The 19,038-nt window shown below is 37.7% G+C and overlaps 1 protein-coding gene across 5 annotated transcripts in view; it reads left to right on the top strand.

Annotated features, from left to right (window-relative positions):
- The window catches only part of sowah (ankyrin repeat domain family member sosondowah), a 278,269-nt gene that overhangs the window by 153,416 nt on the left and 105,815 nt on the right, over positions 1 to 19,038 (top strand). For 2 of the 5 annotated variants that reach the window (XM_018514424.1, XM_018514423.1), the window contains exons 1-5: positions 5,898 to 6,159; positions 10,281 to 10,454; positions 10,608 to 10,669; positions 11,794 to 12,162; positions 13,095 to 13,247. In XM_018514424.1, the coding sequence (XP_018369926.1) occupies positions 6,078 to 6,159; positions 10,281 to 10,454; positions 10,608 to 10,669; positions 11,794 to 12,162; positions 13,095 to 13,247 (840 nt within the window). In that variant the 5' untranslated portion in view covers positions 5,898 to 6,077. Of the gene's footprint in view, positions 1 to 5,897; positions 6,160 to 10,261; positions 10,455 to 10,607; positions 10,670 to 10,910; positions 10,957 to 11,793; positions 12,163 to 13,094; positions 13,248 to 19,038 lie in introns of those variants that run through there. The other 3 variants (XM_018514426.1, XM_018514425.1, XM_018514427.1) reach the window with 3 other exon arrangements.

Below are 19,038 nucleotides of genomic sequence, written 5' to 3'. Positions count from 1 at the left end.
CCCCCCCCCTCCCCCCGACAAAGAGCTTGCGTATAATACCTGTATGCGTCTGTTGGTAGACCATCCCGCCTACCAACTACCGTACTGCGGGATTTGTGATCCGTGCCGCCGGTAATTATTGCGATTTCACTTATATCCCGACCCGCTTAACCCCGCGTTCCTTCCTCCGAGCCCGTGCTTGCCGAGCTGACCGCGGGAATTCGACGAGATGCCGAAGTGCTGAGATTGAGGAGGATATTTATTGAGGAGGATTGAGGAGAATCGCAGCGAAGCTTATCTTCTTTGATAGTACCCCTTATGATACGAGAATGTACATGATTTATAGGGACTATAGATAAAATATAATACAAACACCTGAAACATGTGCTATCTACTTGTTTTATTTAATTGTAATAAGGAATTAACCTATTATTTATCTTTAATATAAATTCTATCCTTGTTGGGATAGAATCATACATGCTTAAATAGTATAGCAAATGCTACAGTGCAATATTATACCATTCTTCTAGCAGAACATCTAATTACTCAAAAGATATTAGAAGGGAAATGTGTTTCTTATTCTGCTCTTTAAAACTACAAATGATATTTAAATCAGGCGGTTGTGTTTGCTAGGAAAGATGTTGAAGTTTCGGAAAACAGAGGGCAATTTTGAAAAGTAGAGTGAGAAGAAAATTCCCTATTCCAATATCATGTATATAAGCAATTGAAAGATGTTTTACTAAAAGAATAATACAACATTTCTATTCATAATTACTTATTCAAGCATTATATGACTATTCCAACAAGGATAGAGTGTGTATTGAAAGCAAATGTTGGTCCAACCTCTTATTAATAAAACAAGTAAAATAAATAATTTCCTAGATGTTTATATTGTATTTTATACATAATCTATCTCATTTATTTATTTCACAATTATATTGAGAGAACGATTTTGTCAAAGTATCCAAAAATTTAGATAGACACATCTGAAAATAATTTTATTAGCTCATTAAAAGAAATATGTAGAAACATGATGAGCAAAGTTGCAAACAGTTTTGACATTCTAACTTAAGTGTCCTATAATTATTTTGATAACAAAATTATTATCTTCTGTGTATAGACATTGTTAAGGAAACTTTTGACTCATCATTTTGTAATGCTGATATACTAATTGGAGCAATTTACGGAGCTCGGTGAAGTTTAGGCGCGTGCGATAAGGAGAAGGAAATGTCGCACCAATAAAAAAAGTATATCCCTCCACGAAGTATATAGTGATTAGTACGTTGCTCCCTTGTATTTGCCCCGATTGCGAATATTTTACGAATTTACAGGGGTGTCTCAGCAACGCGAGTAACGGAGAAAAAGTGTATCGGGGAATTACGGGGAGGATGAACGAATATACGTACAGGATGTGAGTGCGATGTAATCGAACGAACGAAGGGTAGGAATGCGATATGAACGCGTTAATGCGTCGTTACTGACAGCGACACGATTCGTTCGATGGTACTTTGAATCCCTCCCTTGCACGTTCGAGCCTTTTCCATCGATTTACCTCGATTGTTCAGCTACTCTTTTTTTCTTTTTTTTTTTACTTCTCGCATTTTAATTCCCTCGTTACTTCGACGCTGACTGACGCACGCTTAAAACGTTACTAATACTCGACACTTGTCAGTCGTTATCATCGCGTGGCGCAGTTCCATGCAACTCACAGTTCGCCCGATCGGGACCGATGATTGATGGAGTCGTATATAAACGTTTGTAATTTAGCAATCCGGTTCGAACGCTCTCGTATCGATACTTTACTTGATGATTGAATCTTAAACGACCGCTGCGCAGCAATTATTGGATATATCATCGGATTACCGCGGAACGAAACTCTACTTGAAATGACATCATCGTACCGTCGAAATTTGTTTTCAATAAACGTCAGTCAATAAATGTCATCGTGGAATCGTGTTGAAAATTAATTCTAATGACCAGAGTATCTGCTCGTACGCGAAGAGATTTTTTTAAAGCGATCAATAGTAGCAAAAATCGCGAAAATTATCACGACGGTTTTTATGTAAAATTTATAGCGAATTCAGTTGGATACACTAATGTGCATTGATGCAAATGAAAACTATTGTGCACAAATTGATATAAAAATGTGTATTTAATATAAATATTGAAATGGGTTAAAACCGGGTTAAACCGTAAAATCCTCAATACACTTTGTCGCTGTCTGATAAAAATGTTAAACAAAAATCGACCGAGAAATGTTTAACGCAAATAAATGAAAGCTATATTTGATCAAATTAAGCGGGTCTTGATGCCTAATAAATTTGAACTGGATATTATAAAAATTTATGCAAAAATATTAGACACCAAAATCTACATTCGTCAAATACATCTTCACTTATTTGTGCTGATAAAAATGATAATTCAAAATTACATTTTACTTGTAGCTCGAATTAGATCAAAGTACAACGGCTTTAATATGCATCCAAGTGAATTTGCTATCAGATTTTTTTACAGCACGAGGGAATTAGCTGCCTCGGTCTGCAAGGTTGACACACGTCTCTGGGTAATAAGTAATCTGGCTTACGTGCAAACGATTTTTGTCGCGCGACAAGCCGCCCGGTATAAAACAAGATTGCCATTAGCCGCATCGGCGAGGTGCACTTTGTTCGGACCGCCGGTCTTCGACGATAAACGCGCTGCCGTTGGAGTGTTGGCCGAGTCCTCGACTTTGTATGCACGCGCTGCCGAGGACGCCGGCCGCCGAGGACACGTCGGCCTCGACTAGGTAGGCACCGTGATAATATGCATTGCCTATACCACTCGAGGCACCCCGATCGTGAATCTTTGAAGTTCGCGATGGCTTCCGTCTGCCCGTCGGCAAACGCCGGCGCGAGGCAGGATGGCAAAAATCGTGTGCAAAACTGTGGGAAACCCAAATATACACACGCGGCTCCCCTTGAGAGAATCTTCGCCCGTTTTCTTAGCGTGCGTGCGTGCGTGCGTACGAGCGTACGTGGAGCATGGTATACGGGCGAGCACCTGTGACAACTTCTAATACTCGGCTGGCTAAACGGTAGGCTAGATCTTGCGGTACGATAACTTCCGCACTCGCTTCCTTCACCAGCGAGACTCCATTTTTTTTTAGATCCCTTCGGTTCATTAGGAGCTATAATTTCCCCCAACAAAATGCTTTACATTCCTGATATTATTTGCGTTTTCAGCTGGGTCCCATCTGCCCTCAAGCTTCTCGTTTGACATAATTAACTGTTTTTAAGTGTCCACTTGACGATATCTCATATATACATCACGCATCTAAATAGAAAATACCCTCGGAAATATATTTGTGGTAAATCGTTCCCTTATTTCGAAAGTGATACAACTTATAAAACGTAATTTTCAAGTTATTACCATGAAAATTAAATAAACGTTATCTTATCAATCAACAAAAGTAAACTAATTGATTTTATATAACAAATCACAACTGTAAAAAGGCGACTTAAAAGAAATTGTCAAAATTGACATAGATAACTTAAAAAGAATAATTTTTAAAGATTATAAAACAAAAATAACAAAAATGCCAATTAATTATGTGTTATTAAGAATATAGTCTTTTTGCCAATATTATTTATGATTAATCAATAATTTCTTAATAGCTAAGTTCAAAAAGAAAGTTTTCCCTTTTTCTGAGAAACTTAATTCTTGAGTTGTCACTTTTGAAGTAAGGAAACAAAATGAAATAAAATATGTATAGATATATATAACATAAAACGAATCAAAAGGTAGTAGTTTGTAATTTAATTGTATTATGTACGAATATCTAAGAAATTATAGTAACGGTTTTAGTAAATTTTGCTCTCTGAATCTGAATCAGTGGATAGTCACTAATTATGCAGTGGCATACTTGACACTGATAATCAATGAAGTTCAACTAATAAATAAAGAATGTTTGAGCATTATATAACTAAAATATTTATATTTGCATATTAATTCAATCTTTCAATATCATCTTCATTGAATTTATGCACTAAAACAAGGTTAATTAGATCACATAATAAAGATCAACTAGATTAGGGTTCTCACATTTCATTCACTGATTAAGTGGCATACTTTGCACTGATACCAGTGATTATCCACTGATTCAGATTTAGAGAGTACATAAAACGGTATACATATGAAGAAATTACCAGTATCTGATGATCTAAATAAAGCTCATATTGAACAGATATTCGTTTTCTGATACCTTTATAGTGAGACGATGTCTCACAAAAGATCGATCTAGGGATTCCGCGAGGCAATCTGTTATGTGGAGTAAACGCGAACGCGTATACAACTGCGACGGCGGATATCTTCCGGACCTCCCATCGTCCGGTCTAACGAGACCACCGGAGGTACGACGGCTAAAAACTGCGCGCAAAAACCAACCAAAGTACGGTCTTTATACGATTCTTCGTTTTGTATCACAGTCGATTCGCCGAGCGACGCGCTCCAATTACGGACGAATATACGTCGTATATATTGCCCCCGCGACCCTATCATTGCTTTATATGGCAAAAGAAAATAGAGAGAATACGCTATATGTCCGTTGTTGATGAGTCCAGCACAAATTTACTGTTTGCTCGCTAACGTTACTCATTGTGAATAAAACGCGATTCCTTTGTGATGCAATTTTACGGGATCTTCATTAGTCACGGAAAACATGAAATTTGCATTGCCCATTCGATCTATTTACATCGACTTATCTCTATATTCTCTCCATATTCTCTGTTACATCTGTCAAGGATCTTGCATGCTTTTTATAAAGAAAGAAGTTTCTGTCAAATTGACTAAATTTTTATATATGGTTGCTTTTATGATATCAATCAAAACATAACTTTTCAATAGGCATGACTTCAAAAAAGCTTAACTTTTATAGTTACTAGTTGATGACCTGGATATAATAATAGGAATCATTGAAAAATTATTAGTCTATCTCTTTCAGACTAGGATCTTTTAGATTTGGTTTGTTAAAAAGGTCCGAAAGAAGGCTGGAAGGTTGCAGAAAGGATCTAAAAAAGTGCAAAAAAATTAGTGATCTTATGTAGAAAAAACACAATATCTGTAAAATACATAATTTTAATTAGTATCTAATTTCTGGGGTCATTGAGACTTTTGATTAGTATCATAAAAACAACAATAAATATTAAAAATTTAGCCAATTAATAGAAGCCGGTTTCTTCATAAGAAGTGTGCGGGGTCCTTTGAATTATTGTTATTAAAATAAACTAGTATTCAAATATTTTTTTTTGTACAAGTTACGTCATTTTTCATGAAATTAATTAGTATCTTTCAGTTAACATAAATTAAGTATGTCTCAGATCGAATGTTAGTAACTATGTTACAAATTTTGATGTCAGCTTCGGAGGTGATTCAGAAATATACTTTTAACGCATTAATTTAATTATTTCTATATAATTTCTGATACTGTACCCATATAAATCAGATTGCGTAGTTTTGACGCTCGAAGCATCTTGTCGGTATTTACGGATCGAGTTCTCGAAGACAAGATACACCTCTCAATGTTTCGCTTCGAAGAAATCCTGTTTACGTTTACGCTTATGAAAGACAAAGTGGCTCGCGGTGATGCGTAAAAGAAATAAAAACAAACACATTCCATCTCATTATTGTCCTCACGCGACGCACGTTACGCAATACGCGAAATGCGAGGGCGGCTTTACAATCATGATTGCCACCTTTCGGAGCGAAATTCAGAGCGACTTATCGACTTATCGACTATTTTTCCTTCCGATACTACCAATCTTTTTCGAAACTAGAGAGGTGGCAACGTGATTACAGCGCGACCTGCATGTTTTTCACGGGACATACGCGAGCGAGAGTGTTCTGTTTCAATCGAAATTTAACCGGAAATCATAACAGATTAAAATTTTTGACAAGTTAAACTTTTCGCTGCAAAACGTGGATACGAGCACATACCTGACATATCAATCACCGGAATTGTGTCGCACACGGGCGGAACGTAAATATTACTTTCGTGCGTCCGGAAAGGCGTCGAAATCTGTACTTCATCGAATTCCTATCAGTTCTGATCTCCAGCTTTACGAATGTATTTACTCCCTCGTTATTTTTTGCATGAACGTGAATATGGCGGCAACGACGACGGGCAGAAAATCAACGCGGTAGCTAGTAAGTGGATTGTCGCAGCTCCTTGGAATCCTGGGACGGTAGATCATACGGAGTGACCTCCGGCTCGCGCAGTTTGCGCGCCAGACGCGCGGATAAAGCGCAGTGACAACGCGGCTGGCTCTTACGTATGCACGAGCATAAGCATAACGCGGAGAGAACACGGGTAGATGATATCGTAGATGCACTTCGGAACCGGCGGGGCGTCTCCCCCCCCCCCCCCCCCCCCGAGGCTCTCGACCCCGACAGTATGCATTTCGCGAGAATATCTATCCTACCCTGTGCCCAATCTCGTGCATCAATCCCGCCGAGTTTGTAAAATTGTGTGGAATGATGCTCGTGTGCGAGCTACCGCGCTGCCGACAAGACCAAGGTTTAAGTACACGTAGTTCGCGATGAAAGGTTACGTACGTGCGTAGAGATATCGTGCCGCCTCTTTGCGATTTTGTTAAACCTATGATATCTCGTCTTATGATTATGTTTGCCTTCCAACAAGCGGCACAGTGCAATACAGTGATCATGTCATCTTTGTTTAACATTGGCAAACAACAAGGATGTAATGATCCATTGTGTCACACCTGTCATTTGTGTCACTTGTTGGAAGGCATACAATAAGACACGCTTTTATAGTGTTTTTCATTGGCAAAACTAGTACGCATTCATGCACTTCAAAGTTGTTGTATACAAATGGATATAACTCTAAATCTGAATCAGTGGATATAGTCACTAATTATTCAGTAGCATACTTGGCACAGATAGTCAGTGAAGTTTAACTAAACAAGAAAAAATGTTTGAGCATTATATAACTAAAGCACTGATAATATAGTATATTATAGGATATATGTTTACACAAACTACAGAAACCAAAGCCTTAAATGATCTAGCTGAATCTTAATGCTTGTATGATTCTTGTCTGATTTTGATATTTGCATGTTAATTTCAATTTTCCAACACTATATTCATGTTGAATTTATGCACTAAACAAGGTTAATTAGATAACATAATAAAGATCAACTAGATTAGAGTTCTCACATTTTATTCACTGATTACCAGTGGCATACTTGGCACTGATATTAGTGATTATCCACTGATTCTGATTTAGAGAGAAGATATACGTTTAATATTCAATACATCTTATTGTGCTATTTGACAAAATACACATTGGACATTTTATCAAGTGAGATATCTCACTTTTACATTTAGATTAGAATAGTGTACAACAATTTTAATGTGTATTGAGTGCGCACTAGTTCTGTCAATAAAAAAAACGCTATTAAATATCCATGCATTGCATTTACATACATTTCCTCGATATTTTCGTTATAGAAAGGATGAGTGAAAGTATTGAAAAATTGAGATAGATATAGATTTGAAAATAATTTTGTGTGGACCATCAATATAATTACGTAGGACACTCAAATTGGTTGTCATGGAAGGAACATTTTGTTGAAGTATCTAGAAATTTAGATCTGAAAATAACTTTGTTGGATCATCATAATAATTCTGTAGAACGCTGAAATATTGACGACAACACTGCAAAAAGTTTTAATATTCTAGTAACTGGATTAAATGATTACATAATTATTTTAATAATTCTAACAAAATTATTTTCACACACAGATTCGTGTCTAGTTAAATTTTAGATACTTCGATAAAACTGTTCTTTTTTTATGTGGAATGTTACAATTTTTAGCAGTGTTGTCATAACGTTCAAGCGTTCTGTAATTATTTTGACGGTCCAAACAAAATTATTTTCAGATCTATGTTGAAATCTAATACAATTATTTTCAGATTGCTATCTAAAAATTTAGCTAGATCTGTATTTAACTAAATTTTTACATAGGCTTAGCAAAATTCCATGTTCGTAATTATATTCTTTGCTTCATGAGAGAACATTTTGTAACGATATAAAAACTATTAATTCCCATGTAATTATGAAATCTTATAGCATATGATATAATTAGAAATTTAATTTTTGAACATGAATTTGAGCGAGATATTTGTAAGTGAAAACAAGGATGTTTATGCTGAAGTCGAAGAGAAGGATGTTCGTGCGACTGTTGCGGACTGCGCTCGATCATTACTCGTCGTTTCATTAGAATATCGCCGATAAAGAAGGTTTAATTACAAAGGTACCGCCTCACTTCCGTTTCACGGATACATACGCGTGCAGACCTCTGCGTGCCGCACGCATATAATATACCCGCCCTTCTGGCACTCTTGCCCTCCTCTCTCGGTTTACTTGTATTTCTACACATCAAGGGTGATTAGTAAGGTCGTTTTCTTAATCACGAGACACTGTTAATAAGAGTAGCTGCTATTACAGGCGCGTGATTGTACAGCTAACGAGAGCTCAGTGGTATACACAAGGTACGCTGTAATAGTTTTTAACCCTTTGACGGGGGGGAACCGGAAGTGAATACATATTCCTTAATGTTATACCAGCCACACACATACTTAAATATATGCGCATAATATAACGGAACATAATAATGTCTACGATATTTGCGTAATGCAACGTATATTAAAATTTATCAAGTTGTGATATACAAATTAAGATTAAATATTTTGCCAATTATTTTTTCTTCTTTTCTCTCATTAACATCTACAATTGTATGCGCTTAAATGAAAAGGCGTGAGACGCGAATGTGATGGAATATGTATACGTCCCTTAGACTCTCTCATGTGAGGCAGTTTTAAAAGTACATGGAAAATTATGGTCGATCATAAATTAAGGTAGAATTTATCGCGTCGGTTACTAATTGGTCGTTGAATAAATATAGAGGCGCGTGTTCCGGACGGTGCCCTGCGCCGACGTTGGCAGGGACAGATTACGATTTCGCCTGAACGTCTGTTAAAAAGGTTTCGCATGAAGCGCGCGTGTCGTGCGTTTTGATCCTATCCAATCGTAAAGAGCTTACGGCGGGAAAGCGTTAAATGCACTCCGACATTGCGACGCCTCCATTAATATGTGCCAGCGTGTTTAAAATACGGTATTAAATCCGGTCAACGAGAATCAGAGACCGCTGTTCGAACGTTGGAAATCTGCGGAATAACGTGCAGTTAAAAGGCTTTTGAAAATCATCTATTCGGACGCAGGTGAATAATATATCGCGAACGAATGCATTAACACGGATAGATACTTTCGAGGCTATTAAATATATATAACGTTTCGTATATTTATCGACAATTTTAGCGATTATCTGAGCCGTTTATTAAACATCATTCGTGAAATATGTTTTTACAAATACATAAAGCACCAAATACAGTCGAGGCTAGATCTTAATCATATTTGTATGTAAATTAATCCATGTAAATTAATAACTAGAACATTTGAGTCCTCACTCATAACTCTGGGATATTTTTCTAATTTTTAAATAATGTAATGATTTTATTTGGAATAATTTGCATTTCACAATCCTATTTTTTATAGTTTTGTTCTAGTCGTGATAGACTAATCATCATATTATTACAGTAAGAAAAAATTGTTTATTTGACTAAAATTTAATTCATTTTTATTTCTCCCGATGAAGAATGTATGTATTTAAGCTAAACATATTATATTTTATTTAGACACATACATTCTCTATAATGAAAGAAATAAAGACAACTAAATTAATTTAGTTAAACGGACAACATTTTGTTTTTCATTATAATCGTACTTTAACGTTGCAACATTTTATGAATAGTTTAAAATTTCAGTTCTGAAACTAATAACAAAAAATTTTATGTCTTAGGAACTCACGTATTCCTTTAACATCACAAAAAAAGTGTTACTATTTATTTAAATACATTTTTCTATTTTAATCCTATTTGACCTTCCATTATTTATTTACGTTATTTACAAATTAAGCAGTCTAGTTTATATTAAAAATATGTTTACATCAATTTTTAAAACTTAATTAGAAATATATATGTATACATCTATTTAAAATTATTGACGTTACGTTATTTATAATTTCTTAATCAGAATTATCACATTTATAACTATTACGTCGTAATTATTCTGCATTTACACACGAATACTTTTATTAATACGAAAAGAGCGAATCGATATAAAAAAATTGATCAATCGACGTCCGCTTATTCTCGATGGTAACTACAGTGACCGTCGTTATCAACAGCATGTGCGGCACGAACGGCCGTTCGCGACGGAGTCAGTTCATCCAAGATGGCGACGCCCAGTGAGTTGTCTCTCGAAGAGATTCGCAATTATTTGCTGGAAAACGGAGGTACAGCGCGCAATCACGACCTGGTGAAGCATTTCAAGCGGTTCCTGACGGACCCGGAAACACGAGGTGGGTTGCATTCACGTCGATGCATCGTGCTCGCGGTTATCCCATCGCGACGTGTGATTCCACGTCCACGTATGTGATATAAACACTGGACGGTCGACGACCAAGCCGCCGTGGTATCGAACGTGGTGTGTAACGTGCGATTTTGTGTTACAGTCGAGGCGAGGAATCGTTTCAAGGAGTACGTCAACACCTTGGCCACTATAAAGAACGAGGAGGTAGGTTAACGGCAAGTTCTCTTTCCCTCTGTCCCGCGACTCCCTGTCCGTTCTGACAGGAGCGACTTGTTGCGCGCCTGGCGCGACGTTGCCGGCTCCGCTCGCGATCAGCTGAAGGCATGCGATCAGCTGAAAAATTCTCTCCAGAGTCGTCACGTTGGTCACAAGATCTTTCCGACTATATGTATTTTTAGTCTTAGTGAACATTCGGAGAACTCATGTGAATGCGTGCTACTGAGATCTATATCCTCAAAATGGAAGCTATTGAATATATCCGAGAAAAGATTGTGAGAAAAGTTTCTTTGGTAACTCTTTTAATATTAACAAATATTGATTAATTAATATTTGTAATGCTGCACTTAAAAAGAAGATAGTGATAACAGCTATAAAGATAACAATTATATGAATTCTAAAGAGAGTTAATATATATATATATATAATTGAATAAAGTATTTTATAGTTATTATAATTATATAATAGTTTGTTTAAAAAAAAGAAAACTACATTAATTATAGCTATTATAAGTTTATCTATAATAGTTGTATCGACAAACTTGTATAGTTGTCAATATGTTTTTGTTATTAATATATATTTTAATTATAATTGCCATATATGTCTTTCTTTGAGAGTGTGAAGATACTTTTTTTTTATTTTAGGACGCGTTATTTTAGTAATATCTTTGCCAAAATTAAAGTCGCGTATCGAAGTAACGAAAAATATTAAATTTTTTATATATGGAATAGATTGATCGATTTAAACTCTGGAGAGAGTATGATTTTGGCAAAAAAGAAAATGATTCTGAAGAGTTTAATTTAAAAAATATATTGTTATTTTTTAATTAAAAAAGAGTACAAGATATTTTTTATTAATATTACAGAAATTTTTTTGCGAGAAAACTTAGAAAAGTGTGTAATAATAAAAATTATAGGATTTTTATTTAATTCTCGGGAATTTTTAATATTTTTTTTTTTTTTAAATTTAATATGACAGAAAATTAAGTTAACGAAGTTACGGTTTGAACAATATAAATTAATAAAATCTTGTAATATTGTTTTTTACGGTTTGAAATCTCTGCGTCGCTTCTGTCGATTTAGGAGTATTCTCAAAGTGAACTTCCTTAATAGGGTGAAAAATACTTGGTTCTCAAGAAGAAATACCGGCAACCCTTCTTAGACCTTTCACCCCCTAAGCAAGTGGGATCTCCCCTCGCCACCTCCAATTTAACTACTCCGGTTTCTCCTCTACGTGAGCCTCCACCTTACCGGCCGCCACCTCCGGCACCCCTCAGTCCATCCTCAAGTAATTCTCACGTAAGCCTCGAAGAAAGTGCGACACCGATATCCACGCGTGAAAAAAATGACGATTCGGAGCCTAGCTCGTCGATGTCGTCACCACCTGTTCCACCGCGTCGCAAAAGTCAAGACAAACTCAAAGTGGAAAACAAGGAAAACGTTGATAGAAACCGGAACAGCTCCTTGGAAGCCGTCATAAAGGTAGATTTTCTATTGATTATCTTATCTATATATACCTTGTTTGTGTTTCCTTGAAAACGTACTCGCGACCATTATCGATATCGTCATACTCGTACGATGTATCGCGCAATGTGAAAGGAATGTATATCATGCTGGCGATAAACGATTATTTTTTCTATTAATTTATAGTTAGAATAATAATCTAATGCTAGCCAGTTTTTATTATTGAAAGACAGTAATTAATTATTTATTTGAATATTAAAAGCCCTGGACTACACAGTGCTTTCAATATTTAAAATAAGTAATTACTATCTCTCAATGTTGAATTGTATTAAATTTCTGTAAAGCTAACTACGACTTTTATACAATAATTATTTACCACCTTGGTAAACTATTAGAAATTTTAAATAAATTAATTTGTTTTGTAATTATATATTATTATTACATTTTTCAAGTTGTATAAATAGTTTCTAGTATTTTACTAATAGTATATCTACTGTTATCAAGATTATCTGTTTAATGTTTTTTACATCTTTGGGCTAGTATACATATATAGTCAAGCTCTTATTTCAGGACTGTCTTAAGTAATGTCTTGGGATGCCAATACAGTTCTGTGATTGGTTTATGACATCTTGAGACTTATGATGGTCTTAAATATAAGAATCGACTATGAATATCAGTCTTAAGGACTACAGCCTGCAGCACACGATGCGTGTTTTTCTGCTGAATTGCTCACATTTTGGTAAATCACTAGAAATTCAACGTTCTGTGTGGTACGATTCTAGTAATTTACAAAAACGCGAACTGACCTAGATGTTTTGATCTAGATGTTTCCAGGAAAACAAGCATCGTGTATCGCGGGCTTTATTTTATCCTTCAAGATCGATTCATCATTTGTTATTGCTCGCACTTGTAATACGTTAAATCCGAGAATCAAATCTAATAAATTACAGGAGGATGAAGCAGTAATGACAACGAATTCCTCCTCGGCTGAGCAACTCAGTGTTCGTGAACGAATGCAACGCTTCAATCGAATGGCTAGCGAGACCGATCTTCATGTCCGGCATAACGATACGACTGTACCTGCTAGAAAACGAACGGATAAGGTGAATACATTCTTTTTGTTTTACAATTGTATATGTATAAAGCACTGCGAATGATAGAATCGCGAAAGTAGCAGAGAGAATAAGTAATTTTGTAGAAAAGTGAAAGAATGTATGTGTTTGGAAAGTTTTATTTGTATAAATGATTCTAATTTGTTAATAACAAAGTATAATTACGGAAAAGGGCACGCGCGAAAATTTTTCACGTGGGAAAAAATGTCGAAATCTATCTATAGGTCAGTGTGCATTTTTGGGCCGTCTCTTGGGAGAAGGCATTTGTTACACCTCGATTTCTTGGCTAGAAATCGTGCGCTTGAATCATGGCGCTCATCGTGTTGTGACATCGCTAGGCAGCTTATGTTTTCCAAACACATACAGGGACACAAAGGGTTCAGGGTCCCGTATTGAATTATCCCGTCGGGGCTTTAAATACTACGGACGAACGATTCGGCACGGAACGATCCACGCGCGCGGATACCTATACATCCTTCGAAGGGTGGGAGGAAGGATGCGGTATGTACAAGGCTGACTGCCCATCTTGCATACCGAGTAGGCTACTAGGAATCCTTTCTCCATATCCTTTACACGCGCTCTCGCGACGATTCTTCCTTTCTCGCGTTCTCTTTCTCTCCTTCGTTTATCTTGTCGTTCGTGTGCCGTTTATCGCGGTGAGCAATATTCATCGCATTTGAATATCCTGCGGGCGGTATCTCGCGTAGCGATCAGGATGTTGCGCCGATGTTGCCGTAAATCATAATTAGCCGCGCCTGAAAATTAAAAGTGGAGGAGGAGAGATCTCTCGAGATCTCATGAGGAGAGCGGGCAGCAGGCTCCTTTCCGCCGCAACCAACAAAGTTGGATGGAACATCGGCAGGATGTGCCACCCGTCCTGTACGTGGCCGATCCTCCATTATAATTTTGATATATTTATCGGATCTCACGATTAAAGGCGCCGACCGGTTAAGATGCTCCATAAAGGAGGAAAGAAGTGGCTGTTTCACGCTTCCTTTGACCGATTATGACCGGATTGTGCTCTCAGCTCGTCTCTCGCGCGTGGCTGCGTCATAATTTGTTCGGTTCTTTTAGAGAAGAATTGAAAATCTTATTCCTTTGATTAACAAAAAAAATCTTTAAACTAATTAACAATCAATTATTAATCGTCATTAATTGTTTAAAGTAATTTAGTGTAATCTCATCGTATATCTTTAGACGTTAGATGACGCTAATATTTTTTTCTATTATATCAGAAATGAATTGTTATAAGAAGCATGTCATATATAACATATTTATTTTATAAGATTTTGATTTACAACATCGATTTTCTTCTTGCGAATAACAATTTGGATAAAATGTTAACAGCTTCCGAAAGATTTTGACACGTTCTCTTTATATGACAGTTTCGTTACAAAAGGAAACTGTTTATTGCCACATGTATACATTGAATGGCCCGTGATAATTATGTATTACTCAGACGCCATAGTCTGGTCCTGGCGGGCCGCCTTTCATATACGATTTGACCGGACCGGTCGTTAATTTTTATTGCTTGTAAGCGCGGAAAGGGTTTTCGGGTCATGCGGGGAGATTCCTCTTGCCTCCGGACATCCTGTAATCTCTCGGGAAGCCCATGGATAGAACCTCGTCGGTCTTTCTTTACAGTAATTATCATGCAACGTAGCTGCGTGATTCCGCCCTTTGCATCCCTAATGACCGTTTCGTCTAGCGTGGTGTCGCGTGCCGCGCCGGTCAATTGCCGCATCAACACATTCTACGTAGTTTTCTATCATATTTTCTTCGCACGGTTGATCACGAGTCATTGAACGAGCGACAGGTTCATCACTATCTCATCCCCATCACGATGAAACACATTTTCCCATAGAGGAAAACAGGAGAAATAAAAGAATGCAAAGATGTTCGAAGAAGAAAATTTAGAATAATAACGATTTTCATAATTAGAGTTTTTTTTAATTATTTGCAGATGTATGTATTTTATTTCATTTATGTGTACCGACATTTTGTATGTTTGATTCTTAGTATTCAATAGAATGTTTCCGGGCATTTTTAATCATCAAAACTCCATAATGTATTACGCCAATGTAATACTCGACTAATGTGACCGTTTATAGGTATTATGCTTCTTTAACGGTAAAGTTTCTTTTCTATGTAAGTACGAACGCGAGATGCTTTATCTGTCGTATTTTCCTGTGAGAATTCTTACGACTGCTTCAGTTAGCACGTTTCTTTAAAAGAGAAATATAAGTTTTTATAACTTTATCAATCATAACATTGAACGACCTCGTAAATTTTACTATTTACATAATGCAATTGTCACAAAAATTATGATTTTGATAATATTCATTTAGAAATGTTTGCAAAATTCAAGGGAGGAGAGAGAAAATTATTTTACTTCGAGAGTGCACCTTGCTTGTACGCTCCCGTATATGCGCGCGCGAATGCCGAAGGCGCCTTCGTCGGGACGCCTAACAAGAAGCTCGCTTTTACTTCGGCACCTCGAGGACGCGTTCTAATTAGGATCACGCGTGTTCGCCTCTTATGCGGAGGGCGAGTCTTGTCGAGCGAGCCTCGTCCCTACCCTCGCGAGTGCGGCAAAGAGAGAACGAGAGGGTAGAAACTCATCGTAAAGGCGCCTAACACGGCCATGCCGAACTTGGAATTTCTGCTGTATAGTTCCGCATACATTAGGGACCTTGGGTGAAACTTGGAGGGTAGTTTGCCTCTCGGCAACGAAAGCAGAGGGCTGAAGTGAAGCGCAGCGTGCTGCTGAGGGACAACCGAGGGGATAAGGGGAGGGGAGAGGTTGGTGTAAACCGCACAAAGTAATCTTACAGAATGTATATGCAAAGAGGTTCAACGGCGTGGCGAGGCAAGGTGAGGAAGCGAGGGCACAGCTTGCACATGATTCTATCCGCGACAATCTCGACAAGACACCTCCGCAGGCAAACTTACTTCGTGCAGCTTACTTCCGAAGCCTCGTCGACTCTTCGTCTGATCAAGGTTGATTATTCTCTCTAATTAGCTTCTGTTTAATATTTCTCATTCTTGTTTTTGAAGTAAAATATTTGAAAATAAAGTAAATAAAAGATAAATAATAGTAAATGAAAATCGACCGAGAAAAGTTTAACACAAATAAGCGAAGAAGGGTATATTCGATCAAAGCGAATTTTGATGCCTAATAATATTTTGTATTAATTTTACAATTTCTTTAAACAAACAACGATTAGCACTGATTATTTATTGATTTTGACATAGTCCTAAACTGAGAGAGAGAGAAACTGGAATATCTATGTAATATTAAATTAATTTGACGAAACTGGAAATTTTTACACGAAATATTATTAGGCACCAAGAATATGTTTTTTCATCTATTTATGTTAAATAGGAGATCTTATAATTCATAGATCTCATGATTTACATTAATAATATTTAAAAAACTTAGATGAAAAGAAGATCGCTTCTGTATATTCATTAGTAAATACGTCAGCGAAGATTTTTCTTCGCAATGATTTAGATTTGTAATATTAACATAAGATCAACGAAGGTTAATTTTGAACCATCTTTTTACCGTGCAATTGCATAGTTATCTTTTAAATCTAAATTGTTGTTGCTTTTAAGTATATATATCTAAATGTCAATCTGTTCAGCGAGCTTAAGCGCGCCCCGTTGTTTATTCAAGAAATATTTCTGTCATTAATCAAACTAACTGCATAGAGCACTTGACAGGTGCACCTGGCCGTAGTGGTTTAAATGCCTTGCTCGATTTCTGAAAGAAGAGAAAGAGAGAAGAAGAATGGTAGATACGAAGGAAACCATTTATTCATTCCAAGTGGTCGGCAGATACGCAGATAGCACGAACAGTGATGGAAATAAAATCGTTTACATCTTGTTCCTTTAATTAGGCAAATTTACTTGGGCAGGAGTGCCGGTTGATAAGTGTCTTTGAGATAAGCCCACTCATTACCATCGGGATTTATCGATGTAGTCGATGAACGCGCATGGTATCGTTCTCCCCCGCATAAATTCTTTTTTTTTCTCCATCATCACGCTATCGCATTCGTATAACACGGAAAAATCGCGTAACTGCCATGGTCGTTTATGAGAAGATGCGTTCGAGTAGCGCGAATGTGATTATCGGTTATCGAACGTTCTACATGTAATCGAGTAAATTATGGCATAGCGCTTAATGCGCACGGCAACACCTCGTTGAAGGATAATTAAATATCGTTGGTAAAATTTAATAACCGACCAGATAATTGCGGGTTGCGGATGCTAGCGCGATGCGATATGCCCGATGATAATTCACCGCGGTCTCGTTAATAACGACGTTGAGAGATCTAGCAGACGTGATTCGTGGCGACCCAATTTTCTTGGCACTGCCGCCAGATGCGTGCGTGTGGATTTACAGTTTTCGTGCTGCACAACACGCACCAATATAAACAAGCTTGTCTACAGGAGTAGTTAGCACCCACTGTTTCCATGTAACGGGCGACTAGATACACCTCTAACAGGTCCACCGACATTTATTCCGGCCTATTACGAGTTAATCTTGAAGGCACACACACTGCGCATTATCATTTAAATTGGTGTCGTTATGCACGCGCATTAAATTTGTTTGCTCAGCGGCAGCAACGCCTCGCATTGCCTCGCCTCACCTTCACTTCCGCGAGAGAATTCTTTGGGCCTTTATGTGGTAATACATGTGGTAGGTAGGGCAGATGCCTACGCAAGGGGTGCAAAGGGAAGCGGTTTACAATGGGTCGCTTGTTGTCTTCTCATAATTCCTATCGTCTATCACGTTTCCATACCAACTTAGGCTTCTGGTCTTACACTAATCTATCAACCGCCGCATCTTCTCTTGGAAAAAAGATCACGAGGCGGATAACAAGATTTCTTTTTCCCTCTCGAGATGCGCGCGTATATTAAATCAGTCTCGTTGATTACCTTCTCCGTTCTCCAACGTTCTCGGTGAATGGCAGACTCCGGTATTCATCCACGGGAGTCTCGTCTCCCGTAGTGACAGTCCGGATACTAAACCGAAAACTGACTGATTGTGACTGTCATGACAGCGGCGGACGGGACGCCGCCCTTCCGGGTTATGAGGCCCTTCTTGGTGGTCTGATCGTGGGATTGCAATTTTTGTATTATCGTCTAGTTGTTTTTCCTTATAATAATTTTTCGTCACGGTATCACAAAAAATGAGTAACTCAAACAATAAGCCCGTCGATTTTCTTCGGAAGATTGATTTATATTTAGTCGTATTACATCGTGTAGATTTTGTAGAGGGTCGGTTTTACATTTGATATTGTTTTTTGTGCGTTCTACTTAAATTAAATTCTGTAAATCATCTTGTTTTTTAATTTATCCGCGTGTAACTTGCGAAATCTTTTTGGCTGATCTGAATCTTTCTCCGTCGCGAGGATAATCTCCCATTAAACGGTCCTATACATCGGATAGGCCCTGCAAGGCCCTAAGTCTGTACTTTATGCGATGGTACGGTAAGTCAGGACCGTACCTTATCAGGGATCTGAGTCGCGCAGTGAGCGGCTATTTGTATTCATAAGTCTGCGGGAGGCCGGCGCTCGCTCCTTGGGCACAGTCCTGGGATGGTCCTAGGCAGCACAAGGCCCACGGTGTTCCCCCGGGACACTCGACCGAGGGCACCGTTCGCGATGCGGGAAGGTAGGAAGAGGGAGAGAGAAAAGAGGGACAATAGAGAGGGCCACGTCATTCAGCCGAGAGGCGCCCTTCTTTGCGGACATCTCGGGACCGTCGACGTACA

The sequence above is a fragment of the Trachymyrmex cornetzi genome, unplaced genomic scaffold, assembly GCF_001594075.2.
Source record: "Trachymyrmex cornetzi isolate Tcor2-1 unplaced genomic scaffold, Tcor1.1 scaffold503, whole genome shotgun sequence".
Classification (NCBI taxonomy): Eukaryota; Metazoa; Arthropoda; class Insecta; order Hymenoptera; family Formicidae; genus Trachymyrmex; species Trachymyrmex cornetzi.
The sequence above is the reverse complement of the archived record's forward strand: the minus strand, read 5'-3'. Positions and strand labels throughout refer to the sequence as shown.